The sequence below is a fragment of the Cyprinodon variegatus genome, unplaced genomic scaffold (assembly GCF_000732505.1).
Source record: "Cyprinodon variegatus isolate N-32 unplaced genomic scaffold, C_variegatus-1.0 Scaffold848, whole genome shotgun sequence".
Lineage (NCBI taxonomy): Eukaryota > Metazoa > Chordata > Actinopteri > Cyprinodontiformes > Cyprinodontidae > Cyprinodon > Cyprinodon variegatus.
Window position 1 is genome coordinate 10988 of NW_015151301.1, and position 19937 is coordinate 30924.

Below are 19937 nucleotides of genomic sequence, written 5' to 3' on the forward strand. Positions count from 1 at the left end.
TGGATGGATGGATGGATGGATGGATGGATGGATGGATGGATGGATGGATGGATGGATGGATGGATGGATGGATGGATGGATGGATGGATGTGTAAGTTAGCTATACATGGCCTAAAAAATTAACAAGACAAGCTCTCTATACAATTAGACACAAAGCTTGATGAAGTTTGAAAGAAGAATGGGAAAAGATATATAGTCAAAATATAGTGTAAAAATAAGTAGAGGTATGTCTTAAAAGACTTAAAGCTATAAATTAAAAAAATAAAAACTGACTTGAAGTCACACTTTTATTTTCTTTTGCAACACAAATATAAAATCCTTTAAGTTCATTAACCTTGTAAAACCTAAATAAATACACTTAAATGATACTCCTTGGAAAAGGACCTCAAACCTTATAGTGACATGTCACTCTTAGGTGACTTTTTCTTTAAAAAAGAAGCTGGACTGTTCAATAGATAATTGGAATTTGTCTTTGTGTCACAAATAAAAGAAAAGAAAACTTTGCGTTTGCAGAGGGAGTGATGGTGGGTGGATTTTTAATCAGCAGATTACAGTTTGAAGCTGAGCTGTCATTCAGTGGCACAAGGAATTTGTATAGCTCTGTACCCTGTAAACAAATTACTTGACTCCAGATGACAGTTGCACTTTGAGGTTTGTAAGGCTGTGTGCTTCTAATATAAATTTTTGAAAAACAAATCATCAGAGCATGAAATAAATATGACATCTTTTTGCTATTACACCTGAAGTCGTCTTGGAGCTTAATAGACAACCCTTCCCCCACCACCACACACACACACACACACACACACACACACACACACACACACACACACACACAGGCACACACACACGTGCAAACAATACATTTGACTGACAGGAGACACTGGTGGCAATGATCTTTCACAGATGAACCAGTTGTAAACCATGCTGCTCCCAGCATATACAGACCAAAGAAAGCTTTAAAGTGCAACCTACAAAAGATTTAGATCCTGGAGCACTGATTGACATTTCCTATCTTTGACACTTTGACATGGAAATTAGGTTTTTTAAATCAAGACCTCCAGTCTCTGGAATGTTCTGCATCACTCTTTGTGAGGTGCACACCGGCCTGTTTGCCCCGGCAGCATACAACCCAATGCCTCCTGGTAAAACATCTGTATACAACACTGATGCAAATGTATGGTTTGATTATTTTTTTTTATAGATATTGTTTTTGTTAATCACAGATGTATAGAGCATTTTATCCTTCGGATGTGCAGCAAAGGCAGGAAGACGTGCTTATACATTCATGTATATTTTAGGGGTAAAAGGGTATAATTTAAAGTGCATTTTAAAAGTTCTAAAGAGAACATCTTAGTAACTCTTGAGATGGACAGCATGTCTCTTTGTGTTGCTGTGTGCCATTTCTCCACTGGCCTTTCAGGAAGCTGCGTGCATGTCATTCCAACAGAAAACTTCATATCCCAGCCCTTCTCCCATCAATCATCATGCCATGTTGGGCAGACACAGAGAGAACCACCTAGAAAAAGCTCTCTGGTGCAAATCTTCAATAAAGAGCGACTGTCACACAGAGCTTCCACCGAAACCTTAGTTTCTACAGAGCTCTGTTCTGCACCAGCCAACGTTTTTTGAACGTTTTTATCTCCAGTTTGGAAAGATGTTTTCTTTCTACACTGATTTAGGCCCAAAAATTGCATTTCTTTTGATTCTGTGTACAAATATTTGCAGTTTAGGTTAAAAAAAAGAACTCTTTCAGTTTTGTGTCACTACCCATCTGTTACCCTAGCATATATAATTTGATTTCGGGCTAAATAATATTTCCACAAAGATTTTAGAACACGTAAAAAAATATATTTTTAAGACATCAGATTTAATTTGTGTCATTGCAATAAAACACTTGCAGTTGCTACTGAAATGTTGAAGTAATGACAACATTAACTAATTTCCTGCCATGCTACAGAGATGTTCATCTGCTCTAATGAAAATTCACTCATCCTGCCACACCAAGTGGCCACGATAGAGGTCAGCTAATATTTATTTTACTATAAAGACTGTGTATAGAGCGATAACCTTTATCTCAGAATCGTCAGGTTATAATTAAATGTGGAAAGAAGAATGTACTGTAAAAGACTTGGTCGGGCAGTACAGTACTTAGTCTTTACAGCAGCAGAATCACAATCATGCACTGATTTTTTTTCAACAAAATATTTTTGAACTTTTTCTTTTGTAATTTCTTTTTACCGAAATTACTTGTTTAAGCTTCAAACATGTCTCTCTCTCTTTATTTTTAGTGTATTTTAAAGACTTTGTTACATTACCATTCAAAGGTATAACATTATTTCTATAAAGAAAATTATGTGGATAAATATTTATTGTTGGTCATGCTTCCTTCAACGTACTGTATTATAGCTCTTTAATCAGTTTGACTATTTGAGATTTTTAAATCAATCCTTCTTTTATGTGATGCTTTGCAGGGGTCATAACCACTAGGAGATGTTTTTCAATGGTTTTGTTTTGGCACACCTGTGGCAAAATATTTGCTTTTCAGTTTTATTTTAGAGATAAAATCATGTCTTAAACAAAAAAAAAAAAACAAGCTTTGTGGAATTATTTGTGAAATTTGGAACTGACTTTACATTTTTTCCATAAGTGCCCAGTCCAGTGACATCTGTCAGCTTTCAAGGACCAAACCAGTGTAACAGAGCATGAATATGAGCACAAAGGAATTGCAGCAGCTGAATGACTTGACAATATGTCTGTTAGAGGGCACTGGTTGAAAAAAAAAGAGGATATAGTTCTCTGTTAAACCCACATCACCGTCTTACCTTGGACCTCCTTGTCATTTCGGAACCACCGAATGTTGGCAGCAGGTTTGCTGCCTGATGTGGTGCATGTCAGGGTGATTTCGTCTCCCTCCATGGCTGGCTTGGTAAATCCTGTGATTTCTGGTCGACTTGGCACTCCTAGGAGATTAGTGCCAGTAAGATTAGCTTTCTAAAAACATATAAAAGCACTAATTTGCTAATTGCTAGTCATTTAATTTAGCTGTCCATAATTCCTTCTGATAACACCATATGCATCATATCCAGTATATGCTTGCAACTACAGTAGTGTATGTTTTTCCTCATCCGTTAGGTTAGATTATTGTATAGAGATCTAAATTAGCTGCAATACATACAATAGTGCTACCATAGAAACCAAGAAAACAGACCACATTAAAATAGACCTTAAATACCAAATTTGATCGCTGCAGTATTGAATTTGAAAAGTTAGAGATAGATATGCGTCTCAGATATGATGTACAGTACACAGTGGTTAATATAAGAGCTCTTTACTTTGTAGTATTGGAGTAAGAACTATTCAAAGGGAGGAAACATCTAGTTTTGATGTTTTTTTGCTCTCAAACTGAGTGAGATCTGGAGATTTGTTAAAGGATCTGCTCCTTTAAATCTGCGCTGAAACCATCTATGTTTAATGGGTATGCGGCAATGAAAAAATAGTGCTGATATCGAAATATGATATTAATATTTCAATTACACAATCACCAATATTTATTATCATTATATATTTTTATACCTTTTGGACATCTTGAAAAGCCAACATAAGTGCTAACATGACTTCTCCCCTTCAGTTAAACACCCATAATCCTGCATTGCATAACTATAATGGTGCGTTCACAACATGCACATTTCCAGGAGTAGAAGAGACCGATTTACTAGTTATTCTGGAACAATGTGATGTAAAGTGATGTGACACCTGTGATGGATACAAAATGAATTTTTGGGGTGGAATACCTGAACTTTTGTGTCTGGTTATGTTCTGAGTCAATCAGGAATTACATGTATCTAAGATGTGGGAAGAAGGAGTGCAGCAGAGAGGAAAACAGAACAAAAATAACACTGACGAAAGATGGAGAAGCAACATTTTTTTAAGAGGTTTGTGGGTGGATTTTAAAAAAGCTGTGTTAATTTAGCCCTAGAAGGACTGTTAACCTCGGTACCTGGCCAATCTGACATGTGCACATGTTGATCTATTTATAGAAATGGCCGAAACACAGCCACATGGTGTTTAATCAACATGCCTTTCAAAATGGGGCTTTAGAATTTCACAAACATGTTCAAAATTATTTTTTTCACAATTACTTTTTGTTTTATAGCTGTGTAAACAAATAAAATGAGATACAAAATTCCACCTGGTATTACTGGTACCGGGTGTTACTGTGCCAAAGTAATGCAGAGGCAAGTATTCCTTTCTGAGCTGCAGAACACTGTGCCACTGTTCTGCATTAAATAATGAATAAAGTATCATGACTCGCTCAGTGAAACCAGGTCCTGCCATGAAACCAGCAAGTGGAAGATAGATACTCCTTCTATTTGCTGACACAGAGAAGCATCAGGGGTGGAGCTTGTCGCCGGCCACTCCGAATGCTGGTATTATATCAGGCAAGCGGCAGTACCCAAATGTGGGAACTTTGTTACTGGAAACGTGTGCATAACATAACTGCCACATGACTAAACAAACACATGACAATCCCTCTCCCCTGCTGATACAAAAACAGCAACTAATTAGAAATAAATGCATGTAGGCTGTAAATACCACCCCAGTTTTACTCATTAGACTGATCCTGATATGTTCAAGAATTACCAGCATTTCCAGATTATTATATTTATGCTGCTATGTTGTGAATACCTATTAATTAAAACAGCCGACACATTAAGGCCAAACACTGCTTTATCACATTTCACTTGTTTTTTTTTGCTTTTATTCACTTAAACTTAGGCTAACTATTTGCCTGTCTATCATTCTGATTCTGTATGTCTGCCAGTCTTGTTTCTGTAATACACAACAAAACAAAGTTGGCAAAATTACTTATAAGTAATAAAGGGTAAAGAAGTGTTGTAACTTATCCCATTTTATTTATAAAATATAGGTCTCAACAAGGAAAGTTGTTGAGACCTTCAAAATTAGAGTAATAAATGGAAGCTGTTAACCTTATAAATAAAAATGGTATAATAATAAATAATATATTTAACATTTACCATATAGATAAATAGGTAAACAAGTAAACAAATGTCCCCATTTAATTAAAAAACTAAATATGTAAATAAAATTGCTTATCATAATTTCATGTATTTATTAATTTTAAGATGTATTTATTTACCTATTTTTTTTTACGTTGCTTGTTACTTATTTTTATAATACATCATTTTATCTTTTTTAATAATTTTGTATTAAAACATACTTAAGTAGTTATTAAAAGGTTTATCTAATTAAAAATGTCTTTACTTATTTCATAATGGTGTTTTATTTTGTGACACTTACATTGCAAAGCTACTATCCATATTTTTGGACCTTTTTTTTTACCCTGTTGCTCTTTTAGGCTCTTTTTATGACATCGGCTTTTAGTATTTGTTCTTACATTCAGATGAGAGTGTAAGGCTTTCTATGTAATAGCTTCTTGTAATAAAAGTGTCACAAAATAAAATCCAAAAAAAAAAAAAAAATCATTCAGTCCAGGAATAAACTGATAAATATAACTTGAAATAAATCACACACTTGCAATAAATGCCTACATTTTTAAAATGAACATATTCAGGTACAAATTTTTTAACAGTAAATATGTTATAAGTAATTATGTGATGGTACTGCCTCTCTACTAAGCAACACCAGCCATGTTGCCTTGTTGATATAATAATAAATATAGGTCCAAAAAAACTAAACAAAAAAAAACAAACAAAAAAAAAAAACTAATATTGGATTATATTGGCCTGCACCTAAAATCTCTGACATGGGCATGCTGATATAAAACTTTGCTTCTGTGTAAATTTTAGTGGTTAATATGAGAACAATTGGTTGGTCTTATACATATTATTGTTGACCATTGTTCTTTGTTTGATCAATATCACTTAATCAAACAGCTTTGAACATTCCACACTACAAAATAAGCAATTAAAAATAAGCTATCATATGTAGAAGCACTGTAGATACTACTGTATATATCCATGCACCTTTTTCTGCCTTTGGCACATTCTTCTTCTTTGACTATTTGAGCTGATGTAACGAGTACATTTCTCCACTGTGAGATCAATAATCAAGTCCATCAATCAATCAATAAAAGTATTTATGATTAGTGCTGATATCATGTCAGGTCAATATCAATATTGGTCCATTTTAAAAGGTGCAAAATCAGTTTTGTATCAGAAATGAAAATGTATAACTTGTAATTTGACTTTTGTTACTTACTTATCCACACATTAGTTCAGATGGCGTATTGATGTTTATATTCGTAATTTCTTTCTTGAATTAATTAATCAAAATGAATGCACTATAGCGCAGCCATAAAAAAATTGTATATACCAAATTACACCATCATTTTAAAGGCATGTAGACACACTTCAGAATTGTTACGCTCACCTAAAACAGTGAGGAAAGCCTTAGTTGTCTTGACAGGCATGGTGAAGAGTGAGCATGTATACTGGCCCTCGTCTGACAGGCTGACGTCATTGATTCTGATGGTGAGCTCCTGTGACGTGGCTCTTACAAGCTCAATTCTGTGATCTCTCAGAGCTGAAAAGAAGAAAACAGAATGACAAAGAAAAACACATCTCATTAATGAGAAGACATATAGACCTAGCAACTGCACCTGCAGAGATAGATGTGGAGGATTTCTTTAAACCATTGTTGAGTAAACTGTATCCTTCCTTAGTTCAAAAAAAGTAGTTTGTAGCGTTCTAGTCTGAGAAGCTTATCCATAGTCACAAAACACAGAAAAAGTGAGACACTTTAAAGTGCAACAGCAAAGCAAAAACAAGTATTGCCAATACATTTATAATGTTTAAAGTAATTTACACATTATGACTTAATGTCCAGGATATAATGATGCATTAGATTTACGTCAGAACCTCGAAATCTTCCTTACCTCCTTCGCTCATATCTACATTTGGTCACGCCCCTCAGTGTTGCTTTGCACAGCCTACTTTGGCGAAGGATTTCATAAATAATTTTGGGTCAGAATCATGCTTTTATACTGGGTTAGGACAAACTTTAAATGCTCCATTTAATTTATTTTACTGTAAAGAAGTAGAACCATAAGGTCATTGGAAACTTTTAGCACATATCTGCCAAGTCTCCTTTTTTGGCCAAGAAACTATTGTAACTTACCCCTCTTTCTCACCATCTTCCCTTATTGCTAATATGGGAAGATGGTGCAATCCAATATTATTGTATTTAAAATAAAAAAAATTTTGTGTAGCAAAGAGGGTTGTGCAGTGGCACATTGAGGCACTGCTATAGGGAGTAAAAAAAGTTTAAAGTTTGCAATTTTTGTATATAACAGCTTTTGTGCATGTGTAAGTCACTGTCAATACAGATTACCCGCGCCCCTCTACCCACACAACAACCTCCCTCAAGTGAATGTGACTGTTTGGGCAGCAGGGAGTATTTACATGGAGTAGCATTGGTGCTAAAGATGGACTCACAGAAAAGGAAGCTCTCAGAAACTCAAAATAGGAAATGAAAGAGGGATGAGAAAAAAGTTGCTGCGGTGAAAGGGGAATTGTCCAAGTGAATAAAAGACAGCAGATACTCTGAATGAAGTTTAGTAGCTGTGTGGAGGCTTGTACACATTAGAAATGAGCTTAAACTAATACAAGTGAAACAGCAGGTTACTATGAAAGAAAGTTGTTTGTGGTTATATTATTTTACAAGCAATTATCAAACTGTTGTGAATCGTTAAATAGGTCAAATTTAGAATTTGGGAGTAATAGATGAATTGCAAAGGGAAAATAACTCTCTCCTTAAATCTGCAGATTGGTTTTCTGATACAGAAATAGCATCATTTACAGAAACAGTTTATTCCAGATTCAAATTTTTATTTTGAACTATTAAACCTATGACACTTGACAGATATACATGTAGGTACAATAAGCCTTTTATATAACTTCTGAGAAGTCTATATTTTTTTATTTTATATTCTTTTTGTTTAATTTAACTTTGTAATGATACGGAGGAGACTTTAGTTATGTTTTTTTAATTTAGAGGATATATTTCCGTTACCTTTGAACATCATTTAGGTATATATATCAAGGCAGAGTCAAGTGTCCTCTTTTTTTTTTAGAAATCAAAATGTGCTCACCCTAATTTTGATATGACACTAGTGCTGATGTGATGTATCCTATCAGTCTAAATAGACGCAGTGTCCAATCCATTAAAATGATAACATGAATTCAAATTTCTTTCGTTTTTATGTGTGGTATTAATGCTTTAGTTTGGAACCTATACAAGTCTTACGTTTTTTTATGATGGCTGTGATATGTGTAACTTCAAACATGTAAGCCTATAAAAATGTCTGAAATGTGTATATTATTTCCATGTGAGACCATCAGTGTTATGCATGAACAATGTTCACTGAATACGGTCATATTTTTAATGAACTGAACGGATCAGTTTTGAAGTAATGAACGTGAACGAGAGCGATGTTCACAATATTGATTAGCGACACACACAGCTCAAGTTCACGTTCATTTGATGACACTTTTCATTGAATAACGTCAGCTTTTTACGACATTTACTGAGTCAAATATCATGACATACCAGTATGTTTACTGCTAGAACTAGTGTGCACGTTACAGAGTCATCTACCAGTATTTCTGATGCGTTTTGCAGAGCACTTGGCAGTTTCTTATGAACTAACAGGAAAAGACTTAGCGAGCAAAAAAAAGCAAATTTTTTTGCAAACTGGGATCAGCTCCATCTAATAGAATGGTAGGGTTTTTTGTTTCACATATTGTGTGTTGTAACTAGTTTTTTTTTTTTTTTTTGTTTCACATATTGTATGTTCCACTTTAAACTTGGCAGGCTAGACTCAGAAGACACTTAGACCATTTCCATAATCAACAAGTTTAATAGGAATCCAAAGGTAGGAACACAAGGAATCTTTCAGAGAGGTCAAAGGTTTCCAAAAACAACGGGCTGAACAAAGGCCGGACTGCTGGCTGGTTGACAAACTGGCATGGTGAGAAGGGAGCAGAATGGCTAAATACACAGAGGAGGAGATGATTGTGAACAGGTGTGATCAATCAGACTGACAGGCAAGTGTATGCAGCAGAGATGGGCCAATTAAACTAAGCTTTCACATATGTAAGAATCTCATTTTACAGTTTATTTTAGTTTTAGCCGCATTCAAACATTTCTTCATCTACATGTGCAAAAATCTAACAAGTATGAGTTTGAGGAAATATACAACAAACATTTTAATGTTATATTGCAACAATCAGGACTTCCTTTTTAAACTGTGATGATACAGCTAAACTGAATAAGGTCAGCCTGCACATTTTATCCCTTTTACACAATTAAACACTGAATAAGCTTCGTCTTCTGTGTGAGTACAAGTGAGTAACCAGAGAGGGCAGGAGATACAGTAGCTTCATTGAATGAATTACACATTCTTAATCCTCATTCCCTTTAGGCCAGCCCAGCTCTCTCCTGGGAGCCTTTCATTTAAGGTCATTTAAACTCTGTTGTGCTGTGCTCTCAAGAAAAAAGTCTGGCAAAATACAAAGGGGAGGTTGCTGATTAGGATTTCGGACTAGTGGTAGGTCACAGCTGGCATTTGATTTCAAAGATGCAAAAACAGCAGACAGGAATTACAGTTAAATGTAACCAGCTGAGACAGTTCTTAGCTATTACAGCAAAAACAGAAAAGCTGCTATTTACCCCATAATTAGTTGTGATGTTTGTTATTACATAATGACATGCAGTTAAATGAGCACGGAAACCAATGCCTAGAAGAAGTTCATATATGAAGATTTACATTCTGGCTTTGAAGAAAAAGAGAAAAATAAATACAGAAAATCTTCAAGCAAGAATTTTAATTTATAAAGGACAATGCCATTTGGCAGCAAGCTCCTGGATTTAATAGAAACATTTGCAAGACCTGCTGATGCAAACAGAATCCTGAAACAAAGTGATTCTTTGTAAGTCTTTGGTGGATCACAAACTAGAGAAGTGATGAGGTCTGAGCAAACATTGCACAGCAACTCAAGATATGGAATTATGGCCCAGGAGGATCAAAGCTGTGAATGAGATGACACACTGCTCTTAGCCTCTATCCCTCTATCTCTGTAACACATGGAGGAAAGACAGAGAGAAAGAGGCCAGGTTTTCTTCTTTCATGCCCACTCTTCCTGGAAGCACAAACACCTTTTTGAGAAGCTGCTAAATGTTTTCTCTGTGTTTTCTAACATGGATTTGTTGTTGGAAAGCTGCTGTTTTCATTTTATGATAAACTGCCAGAAACCTGTGATTATTTGTATGAAACATTTGCATTTTTTTCCCAGTAGGTGTGATGAATATGAAATGATATCTGTTTCGACATATTCAACAGGGATTGAAATACCAATGAAACTCTCCTATGATGGTAGAGCATACTCTCCTTGGTTGTTCTTCTAATAAAATAGGTATCATTTATCATTATTTACATTGTGCTATTTTTAGTCTTAGTACTCCATAGTGACACATATAATGCCAAATAAAAGTATCCATGTTCCTTCAGTTTTAACAAAGCACACATTCACATTCAGCGCTACTGAGTCAACACTAGAAACATCTTTTACGACTCTTACTGTAAAGATGCAAGTCTTCTGGGGGTTATCTCTACCAGCTTTGCACATCTCGACTGCAATTGTGTTTTCAAAATAGCTCACATTCAGTGACATTAGATGGAGTCCATCTGTACACATCGGTTTTCTGCCACAGATTGTCAAGAGGATTTAGGCCTGGACTTGGCCGCCTCATTGTAAAAAGGAATATGCGTCTATCTACTCTCTGCCTTTGAGGCTCTGCCTGTATGTTTAGGGTAATAAGGTTAAGGTTTGCCTTCGTCCCGCATCTCTTCTAGCTGGTTTTCAACCAACTGTTAATTATAGCTAACTGGTTTTCTTGTTCCTGTTAAAGACAAGCTTACTGTTGATGATGCAGCCATTTTCATATCTCATGGTGGGTAAAGTGTGTTCAGGGTGATTTGGTGTTTTGGATGATGGTGATAGATAGTTCAGTTTTGGTCTAATCTGAGCAGGGTACGTTCTCACACATGCTTGCTGTGTTTCCTACTTGCATTGTGGCAACTTGCGAACATGACTATGTCTTTCTTTAAGTGCTTAGCTACTCAGTTTCATTTTTATTTAACCTTTATTTAACTTGTAAAGTTTGGTTTAGATTCAGAAACCTCTTATTCTCTAATGTATTTGTCTCACACTCTTTCAAATCTCAAATAAAAAAAATTCCAATTAAACTGAATTAGTCCCTTTACAAAATGATAAAGTTTCGCATTTCTCTAAAACCTTACCGCTGACTTGTCTGGTGTTTTCTTTGATACTTATGATGTTGTTTGTAAAACGAGTCCTGAAACAAACCTCTAAGGGCTTCACAGATCAAGTGGGTTTAAATAAAAAAAACTTGGATTTAGATAGTTGGGGAAAAACTGTAGGGGTCCATTCTTAACAGTCGTTTGTAAGTACGTTTAAGAAACATTACTTCTCCAAAACAAATTACAGCACTACTTTATACTGGTTAACCACTACAAATCACCATAAAGTATTTAGCTGTAACCATTGGTGGACAAAGTACTCAGCAGTAGTAGTTGAGAGAAAGTATTTATGCTCATAGTCAAATCTTACTCAACTACAAGTAAAAGTTACTCTGTCAAACATCTACTCAAGTTTAAGTTTTGAAGTACTCACTTTTGAAAATCCTTAAACATTCAAAAGTCCATGCATTTAAGAGTATTATATGAAATTAAATTTTAAATAAAATTTTCTACAGTCAGTATATTTCTGTGTAAATGTAAAGAACCTTCTGACTTTCAGAAATCACCTGTAAAAAACTTTAGCATAAAAATGCAACAAAAAATAAAAGAGCTATTTTTATTTCTTATTTAAAAACAAGCAAAAAAGAAAACAGGAGTGTCTTGGTTTTCCTCACACTTTCATTATGGAGTAGAAGTTCAAGGTTGTATCTATTACCACAAAGAAAAAACATAACTCTGATATGAGAATTCATCCCACAGAACAACTATGCCACATGGCAACAACTTAATAACATTTATAAACTATAATTAATATCTGCTCCAAGTTTGTCACATTTGTGGAACGTCATGCAAATCTCTAAAACAGCAACAATAACTATCTTGCACGTCAAAAAAGAAAAACAGCAACAGCAAATTACAACGTTAAGCTGATCCAAATGGAACCACTAGCAGCTTCCTCGATATGTAGTTGAGTAGAAAGTACAATATTAGAGTTTGAAATGCAGTGCAGTCAAAGTTATAGTATGAAAAATAAAGATACCCAAAAATGTACTTAAGTACAATAGTCAAGTACATTTACTTTGTTTCTGTCCACCACTAGCTGTGACAAAAGGAATGTAGAAGACTTTAAAAGCATATGAAGACATTGAATGAATATGCCGAAAAAATAAATATATTTATTTAAGAGTTTACAGAACAAAGTTTTCTCCAAAGTTCACTGGTAAAGTTGCATATGCTTCTTGGTTTCATGATATGAACTTCTCAGTGGAATTTATAGAGAGCAAAGCCAAAATATCTCATATTCTTCTTTCACCAACTTTCAAAAGGCCCATTAACAATGTCTGCTTTTCAATTGATGCTGTGTCTCTCTTTAAATACCAAAGAATGACCCAATGCAATACAGACGGCTGATAATTTCAAGTGACATTTAAAGCTAAAAGGATTGAGCTCATTTTCAGTAATTCATGAACATCACATTACTATTCAGGAAGGAAATATATCCAAATGTCAGCTGCTGAAATATTGAATCCGATAGATAATCCCAAGGAAAGACTAAAGCCTACAGTTTAAAAAAGGATGGTGTCAACTGCTGCTCTTTTGTTTAAAAACCAATACAATTGGATAAATGAGTCAAGGCACATAGAAAAAGATGCACCACCAATGTCTCTTACTCAATTATCACATGACAAGACAACAAACTACCAGGAGTCCAACCCAGGTAAAAAGCTGTGCTTGTGGGTAGATCCGTCAAAATCAGACTCAAATGCCACGGCTGACCAAGTTTTTTTCTAGGTACTTTGGGAAATCAATGTGATGAAAAGGTTCATTTCCCCCAAACTCTAGATAGCTCTGCTACAGTTCATTCTGCTTAGGCAGAAACATAAATCTGCATCCCGACCTTGTGTATGCTGCAGCCTCGTAGCATGGCAGCTAAATGACATGGCAAGAGTGCATCACTTGTGAAGGAGACCTTCCCAAGGTTGCATCAGATCAGTTAAAATTATTGCATAAATTTCTTTATTTATTTTTACTCTGACAGGACTTGATTCTATATACAATAGTACTTTGCAAACTATTTATACCTCTTAGAATGTTGATGTTAACAATTTTTTTTATGGATGATATTTGGGAAAATGAATGCAGAATGCTGCAAAATAGTAGCAGAAGAGACAAAAAGTGACATGTGAAAGTTTGAAGGTTTCTTTTTGTATAAGACCAATTTTAATCCTTTACCCCTTAATAAAATACAGTGCAACCGTCATCAAAAGAAACCGTATTAGATAATATTCCACCTTGTCATTAAAACAGCTGTTTTTCATTGCATTACATGCAAATCATTTAAAGCAATTTATTTAGGCCATTAAACCATATTCCAAGCTTTGAACAACTCACACAGCACTATTTAGTCCCATTAGGCCTATATGCAGTTTGTTGCTATGTGTCACGAAACAAACTATAAACACTATGATCCCATCATTTCCAACTCTGTTATGTGACAAAATTTAAAAAGGGCGGGGGGAGGTGGATACTTCTTTTTTACTGTCAGTTTTAACCATGAAAGCTTTAAAACTAAAACTTTCTCAATTTCACTGTGTCCAGAAATTAGGTAAAACACTGTCAACGAAGTTTTTTCTGATAAAAATGTGGAGGATGTTACTAAGGTTAATATAGCAAAGTTAAATCTATATTTAGATAACTAGGGCCAGATAATCTAGAATTGCAATTGTGACATGATTTTCACTTCATCTTTAGTAAAAATATCTCATAAAAAATATGTTAATTCAAAAAAAGGATGACTTTCTGAAATTTTAAATATTAAGAGTACATTTTATATCCATCCATTACTGGTGGAACCAAACTGAGAGTTCTCAGGTTCAGTCAAAGTATTTTACATCTGTGTCCCCATGTCACAATTTTTGCATGGCCTATTACCACCTTGAGCTAGTCTTGAAATGTGAAAGCATGAGCTGTCCTTCAGCAAGAACACAGAATCCTGGCAAGCACCCCCTGCCTGCTTTCCATCCATGGGCTGCGCTCTTTGCAATTAGAGGGTGTTTGCTGCTGGCTGTGCTCACTTGGTGGCTGTGTGGGTGATTTTGGGCAAGTTCCAAGTATATAGTGGTGCAGGCAGGGGGCTCTTCTGCACCACACATGTGGCCACAATTAACAGAAGGAAAGAGCCTTGTTCCAGAGGGGCATTGTCACTGCCTGCTTGCTCAGAAATCCCATGGAGCAGATGCTTCTCAAATTAGACAAATTTTCAGTGCTTGAAGTCATGTAGTCTACCAAAGAAGGAAGGAATCTCATTATGGTTATACACATACCTGATTAAAAAAAAAAAATATATATATATATATATATATATTTGTATCTCAAACCCCAAACTTTTACAGGAGCATCTTAAATTTCAGATTTGAAAATGTAATCAATTTTAGCACTTCAATAGATAATGTAAATGCACATTATTTACATTTATTATGTGATAGCGTTCAATAACTTTTATCTAATAGTTTAGATGATCATACCTTATAAATAATAGAAACCAAAATTGTAGTTTCTGAGAAAACATTATTCTTACATAGGTAAATAAATAATGGATTTTTAACATATAAATGTAATGTTATGGCCATGTTAGAGCCTCATGGATCAGGGGGAAGACTTTTGACTTCACAATTCAGCAGGGTGTCACTAAACCTCCATGCAAAAAAAGTGACAATAATTCATTTTAAAAAAAAGCTAGTTGCATTGAAGCATAATATTGGAATTTATAGTGAAAGTATAGTAGGAAATGGTTCATTGTCAGTATCTACATAACCAAAGATGTGACAGAAAGCCAAGACAATTTAAAAGTGTGGGAGAGATTCATAAGTGATGAACTGGCCCAGAAGCGCATTTCTTGCGTTAAAACAGCTCTGAAACAGACAAATCATGGACAGCGTACAGGGACATGGAGAAAATTGACTAGGCAGTTCCTTCCTGGTCTAAAATCACTTTTTCAAAGGAGTAGATTGTGTTTTACTGAAATTACTGACATAGACTTCTCCATTTTATTTAACTTTATTGATGTACGGCCGTATTATTGAATTCAGAAACCGAGTCACAAGTGAACACAGCAAGAACTTGGACTCTATCCAAACAAACCTGGAATTATTTTTAATTCTAAGCTATTCTAAGAGCTAATCTAATTAAAATGTGAATGTGAATTGTAGAAGAAGATCTGGCTTTTTACATCGCGGAGCTGTTTTTCACATTAGCAGTCGCAGGAGAGCGTACGATACCACAATAGCAAATTCACAATTTTGTGAAGCTAGAAGTAAAGTCGTATACTTAAAAGCCCATTAGTCCTTAAGAAGACATTAGCCCTGGCCATGAGGACCCTTTTTGCATTTTCTTCCTTGTAAAAACATTAAATGGAAAGTAAACACCACATTAAAAAAAACAAACTTGTGGATTCTTATAGTCGGAAATCTCTCCTACTTTTAAAGAAAAATAATATAAGAACAAAAGCAGTGGCAATAATTACAACAAAAGTAATAATTATACAAAATAAAATTATAATATATGTTGCTTAAAACCAACAAAAAAACGTTGCATATTTACTACATTTGCGATTTAAATGTCCTTTTACTTGTGTTCCCTTTTGTAATTGTGTCTGTGGTAATTATCCTTCATTCTCTCAGGCTAATGAATGTTTTAATGCTCACATTAGAGCATTCATTTAGCACATAACAGCATTTTGATTACAACAAGCCAATTAAGATCAATTTTGCTTTGTGACCTTTATGATTCATTCAGAGTTCCCCAATTAAATGTCATGAATGATGATCCATGAACTTAGAAAAGATGAGACTGAAATGGAGAAATGGACAGTATAAAGAAGGACAGTGATATAATTTCGGAGCCTGAAACATAAATCTCCAACACTTATGTTAAGTTTAAATAGCTATACCTCCTTAAATTGCAGCAAATGTTGATAAAAATAAATAAATCTCTCCTCCTCACGAATCCCACTGTAGTTTTATAATGATTGTATTATTCATATTCACCATATCTGATAAAAGATTCTGTATGCCTTCAAGAATGTCATTACCATTCTCCATAGCCTCACTAGCATTTTATCCTTTTCCCACAGAAGCCAGAGTGAAATAAATCACAATGAAGACAGCAGAGGACAGCTCTGTTCTCATTTGCTCTGCACAGTAATAGTAATTTACAGCACTGGCAACTTATAATAGTGATATTTTAACAAATTCTTATGGTCTGTATCACTTTTTTTTTTTTACTAGAAAAGTCCACCAAAGTGCTGGTGCCTAACAGTGACCATTAATTGCCCTTATGTATGAAAAAAGCAATGGCCTGAGTAATAAGGCAACTTATCTCTGCTATTTCCAAGTCTGAGCAGAAACCAGATCTTTGCCATAGAGTAATCTAAAACCTCTCTGGTGGTCACATTCAGCCTAGACTTGGATATACATAATGAATTAAACTGAGCAGGCAGACGAGCAAACTGGAATGATATGAGGAATGTCGTTACTGTTGGACTAATATGCAAAGAGATTCCAACCCCTGATCCCATGTGGCAGCTAAGCTCAGTTAGTGTTCTATTAAAAATCAAAAAAGCTTAACTAAGCTTATTTTGGGATGTCTTGAGATCTCCCCATAAATAATTTAACCTTAATGGTAACCATCGAAATTCTAAAATGTGATAAAGGTATGGTTTACCTGCTTTATTATAAAGTAACAAAATGAATTAATCTGACCAACCTCTCTTCCATTCACAATAAATTAATTAATGGGACATGGTACATTCAAACACACCATTAGATACATGGTTAAAGGATGAGTAGAAAGATCTGAATGTCCAGTTTATACATTAAAAAACACAAATGCATAGATTAAAACAATGAAACAGAAATAATAAGTTGACGGGTAAAAGACTCTATCAATCAAATTAATTAACCAAAAGGTTATAATTGTATTTTCTTATTTCAAAAGTAGCACAGTGATATTTATAACCTTATTAATAATAAACAAAATTTTTTTTATCTCCACCATAATCTTTAAACAATGATTACTAATAAACGTTTTGCAAGTATCCACTGTTAATTTTTGCCATGTATTTTTAGCAGGGAGCTCTGAGACTTTAAGGTCTGAAAGCCTCATGCTACTATTTAGCCCCTACCAAAAAGTCTCTGTTGCTATGTTTACACAGTGTGGGCATTAATGCTCAATTGCAATTTTTTTGGTGAAATACAATTTTTTTTTTTTTTTGCATGGTTGCTCAAAATTCCTAATATATGCGACTCATATGTGATCTCCTGTGTTAAATGCATTCACACAATTTAAGTGTCCTTCATGCACAGTACAAGGTGTAATGATATCACAATGCTTAAGGAAGTAAACATGGATGGTAGAGCTTGAGCACATCTTGCATCTTTAATTCCCACAAAAGCCTGAGCCAATGCATTAACAACAGTCTTTTCAAGAGGGTTGGGAATAAAACCTGCTCTCTGTATTATCTTTCGTCATGGTTGTTGTTGTTTTTTTGCCGCTTCTGTGTAGCAAGACACTGAAAAGAGACCTTCGTTGAGTATTAATGCCGTTCAGGTCAGATGAATGCGACCTGGCCGTTCAGACACAGACGGCATTTGCAAGGATCAGATACTTATCAGACTCATGACCACATAGCCAAGTGGCCTGGATTGCATTGGAAAAATTTTGATTTGTGATGTTCACACTGTCATGAAAAGATCAGATACAGGTCGTATAAGGGCAAAAAAATCAGACCTGGGTCACTTCATCCTGCTTTGTCAACATAGCCAAAGACACTCAATTCAGGAATCTGGTCTTAACAGTTACAGTATCATAGTGATTACTAAAGCCTACAACAGTTATAGCCTACAAAGTCATGTCTTACATTTGAGATGCATTGACCCAAAAGTTCTATATAAAAAAAATCTTCATTTTTTAGCCTCTTTTTAAAAAACGTACATTATGAATGGTATAGTTGAATAGAATAGTATGATTGCGATGTTTTTGTGTGTGTGATGTTTTAACCACTGTAAAGAGAAACAAAAGCTACATTTACACATTCCAATTTAACTACATAATTCAAAATGAAAGTTAATTCAGAAAGGTTAAGATTAACGTTTTTACGGTATGGCATCACTTTAGAAATTATGAAGAATAAAGGGCATTTAAATGTTGCTTTCCCTCACCTTTATTTTTTTACTCCAAAAAATAAAGGCGATTTAATGGCTTTACTCTTCATCCCAAGCTGGAAAGAATGGAATCAAGTAAAGGAAAAAAACACTTAAATAATCATACTTTCTTAAGAATAAAGCAATACAAATCAAATGTGTAAATAGCTTTGGTGTTGAATCTTTCTGAACAAATAGAAAGCAACTGTCTCAGTCATTCTAAACAATATCACAACATAGGGAGATGAACAAGGACTGCAGGAATCTGAAGACATTGATATGTATTTATCAGGAATAAACAGTAAAAAATATATAGAAAATAAGAATGGTGTTACTGTATGCATCATTGCTGCCACAATTTAATATACTTGGCTGTAGCATTTTATGTCCTGTTTATGACTGTTTTTCTATCAGAGAAGATGAACAGGGCTGCCTTAAACTCAACAGTTTCATGTTGAGTTGAAAATCAGCATGAGGTTAAATGCAGCATTCTTCACTGGCTGTACAAGAGGCCAAAGCAAGTAAGAAGATAGTTACGGCTCTATGCCAAACAATTAACTGGTGATTCGGCACAGCAGAAACATCTTTCTAGGTGTCCCACTTTGTTCTACATGTGAATCTCTTGTTTTTCAACGCCTCCCATTTCTCCTGATAGCCTCCCAGGCATTGCATTAGTTATGCCAATAAAGCTTTTTACTTGGCTGTGGGAGATGGAGATGAAGAGTCCCCACACTTTGCTCTGTCAGCTGTGGCATTGGCCACATTCATTTTGGGATAATTATTACTAAACAAAATGAGTTAACTCTGTAATAATAATTGTAACCCGAGATAAATAAAGTTCCATTTATGTTGCTTTTCAAGCTCTCATAAAAAAAAACATCAAGATTATAAGATTTGTTTGGATGAACTATAAAAGCAGCATCTGCAAATCTTATCCACTATATGCTTAATTTAACCTGTACTACTTTATTGGCTGGAAAAGTTGAGGATAGTTTGATAATGTGCTAAACTTTCTCCACTCTTCCTCAGTGGACTGGTGGTATTTTGCACATTTTGATAGGTGTAAATGTGACTTAACAGAGATCACATGGGGTTTATCATGGCTGCATTCTTGGGCTTTTTTTTTTCAATGACAATTCCATAAATATCTCTATGCATCCTGATAGTTCTGATGAAAATTATTAGAACATATCTTACCCTGTGAACACTGGTGAGTGTTACCATGACTTTGCAAATGCTCCATGACTTCTCAGTCTGCAAGTTCTCTGCTATGAGATTCCAAAACACGAGTCAAACTGTTTAATTTTACTAAAGTGCAGCGTTGCCAGTGGCCTTCAACGGGGCTAAAGTTAAAGATCTTGTACCCCTAGTGGCTAAAAGTTACACATTGCTGTTTTAAAGAGTCTTCATAAAACTAAATGAGTTACTAATCC

At 34.8% G+C, this 19937-nt stretch overlaps 1 protein-coding gene across 1 annotated transcript in view; it reads right to left on the bottom strand.

Moving 5' to 3' along the window:
• The window catches only part of LOC107099218 (cell adhesion molecule 2-like), a gene marked incomplete at its 3' end in the record, with an annotated part of 164415 nt that overhangs the window by 5058 nt on the left and 139420 nt on the right, over positions 1-19937 (bottom strand). The window contains exons 4-5 of the mRNA XM_015397267.1: positions 6415-6567; positions 2826-2963 (exon numbers count right to left, since the gene is read on the bottom strand). Coding sequence (XP_015252753.1) covers positions 2826-2963; positions 6415-6567 — 291 coding nt within the window. The remainder of the gene's footprint in view (positions 1-2825; positions 2964-6414; positions 6568-19937) is intronic.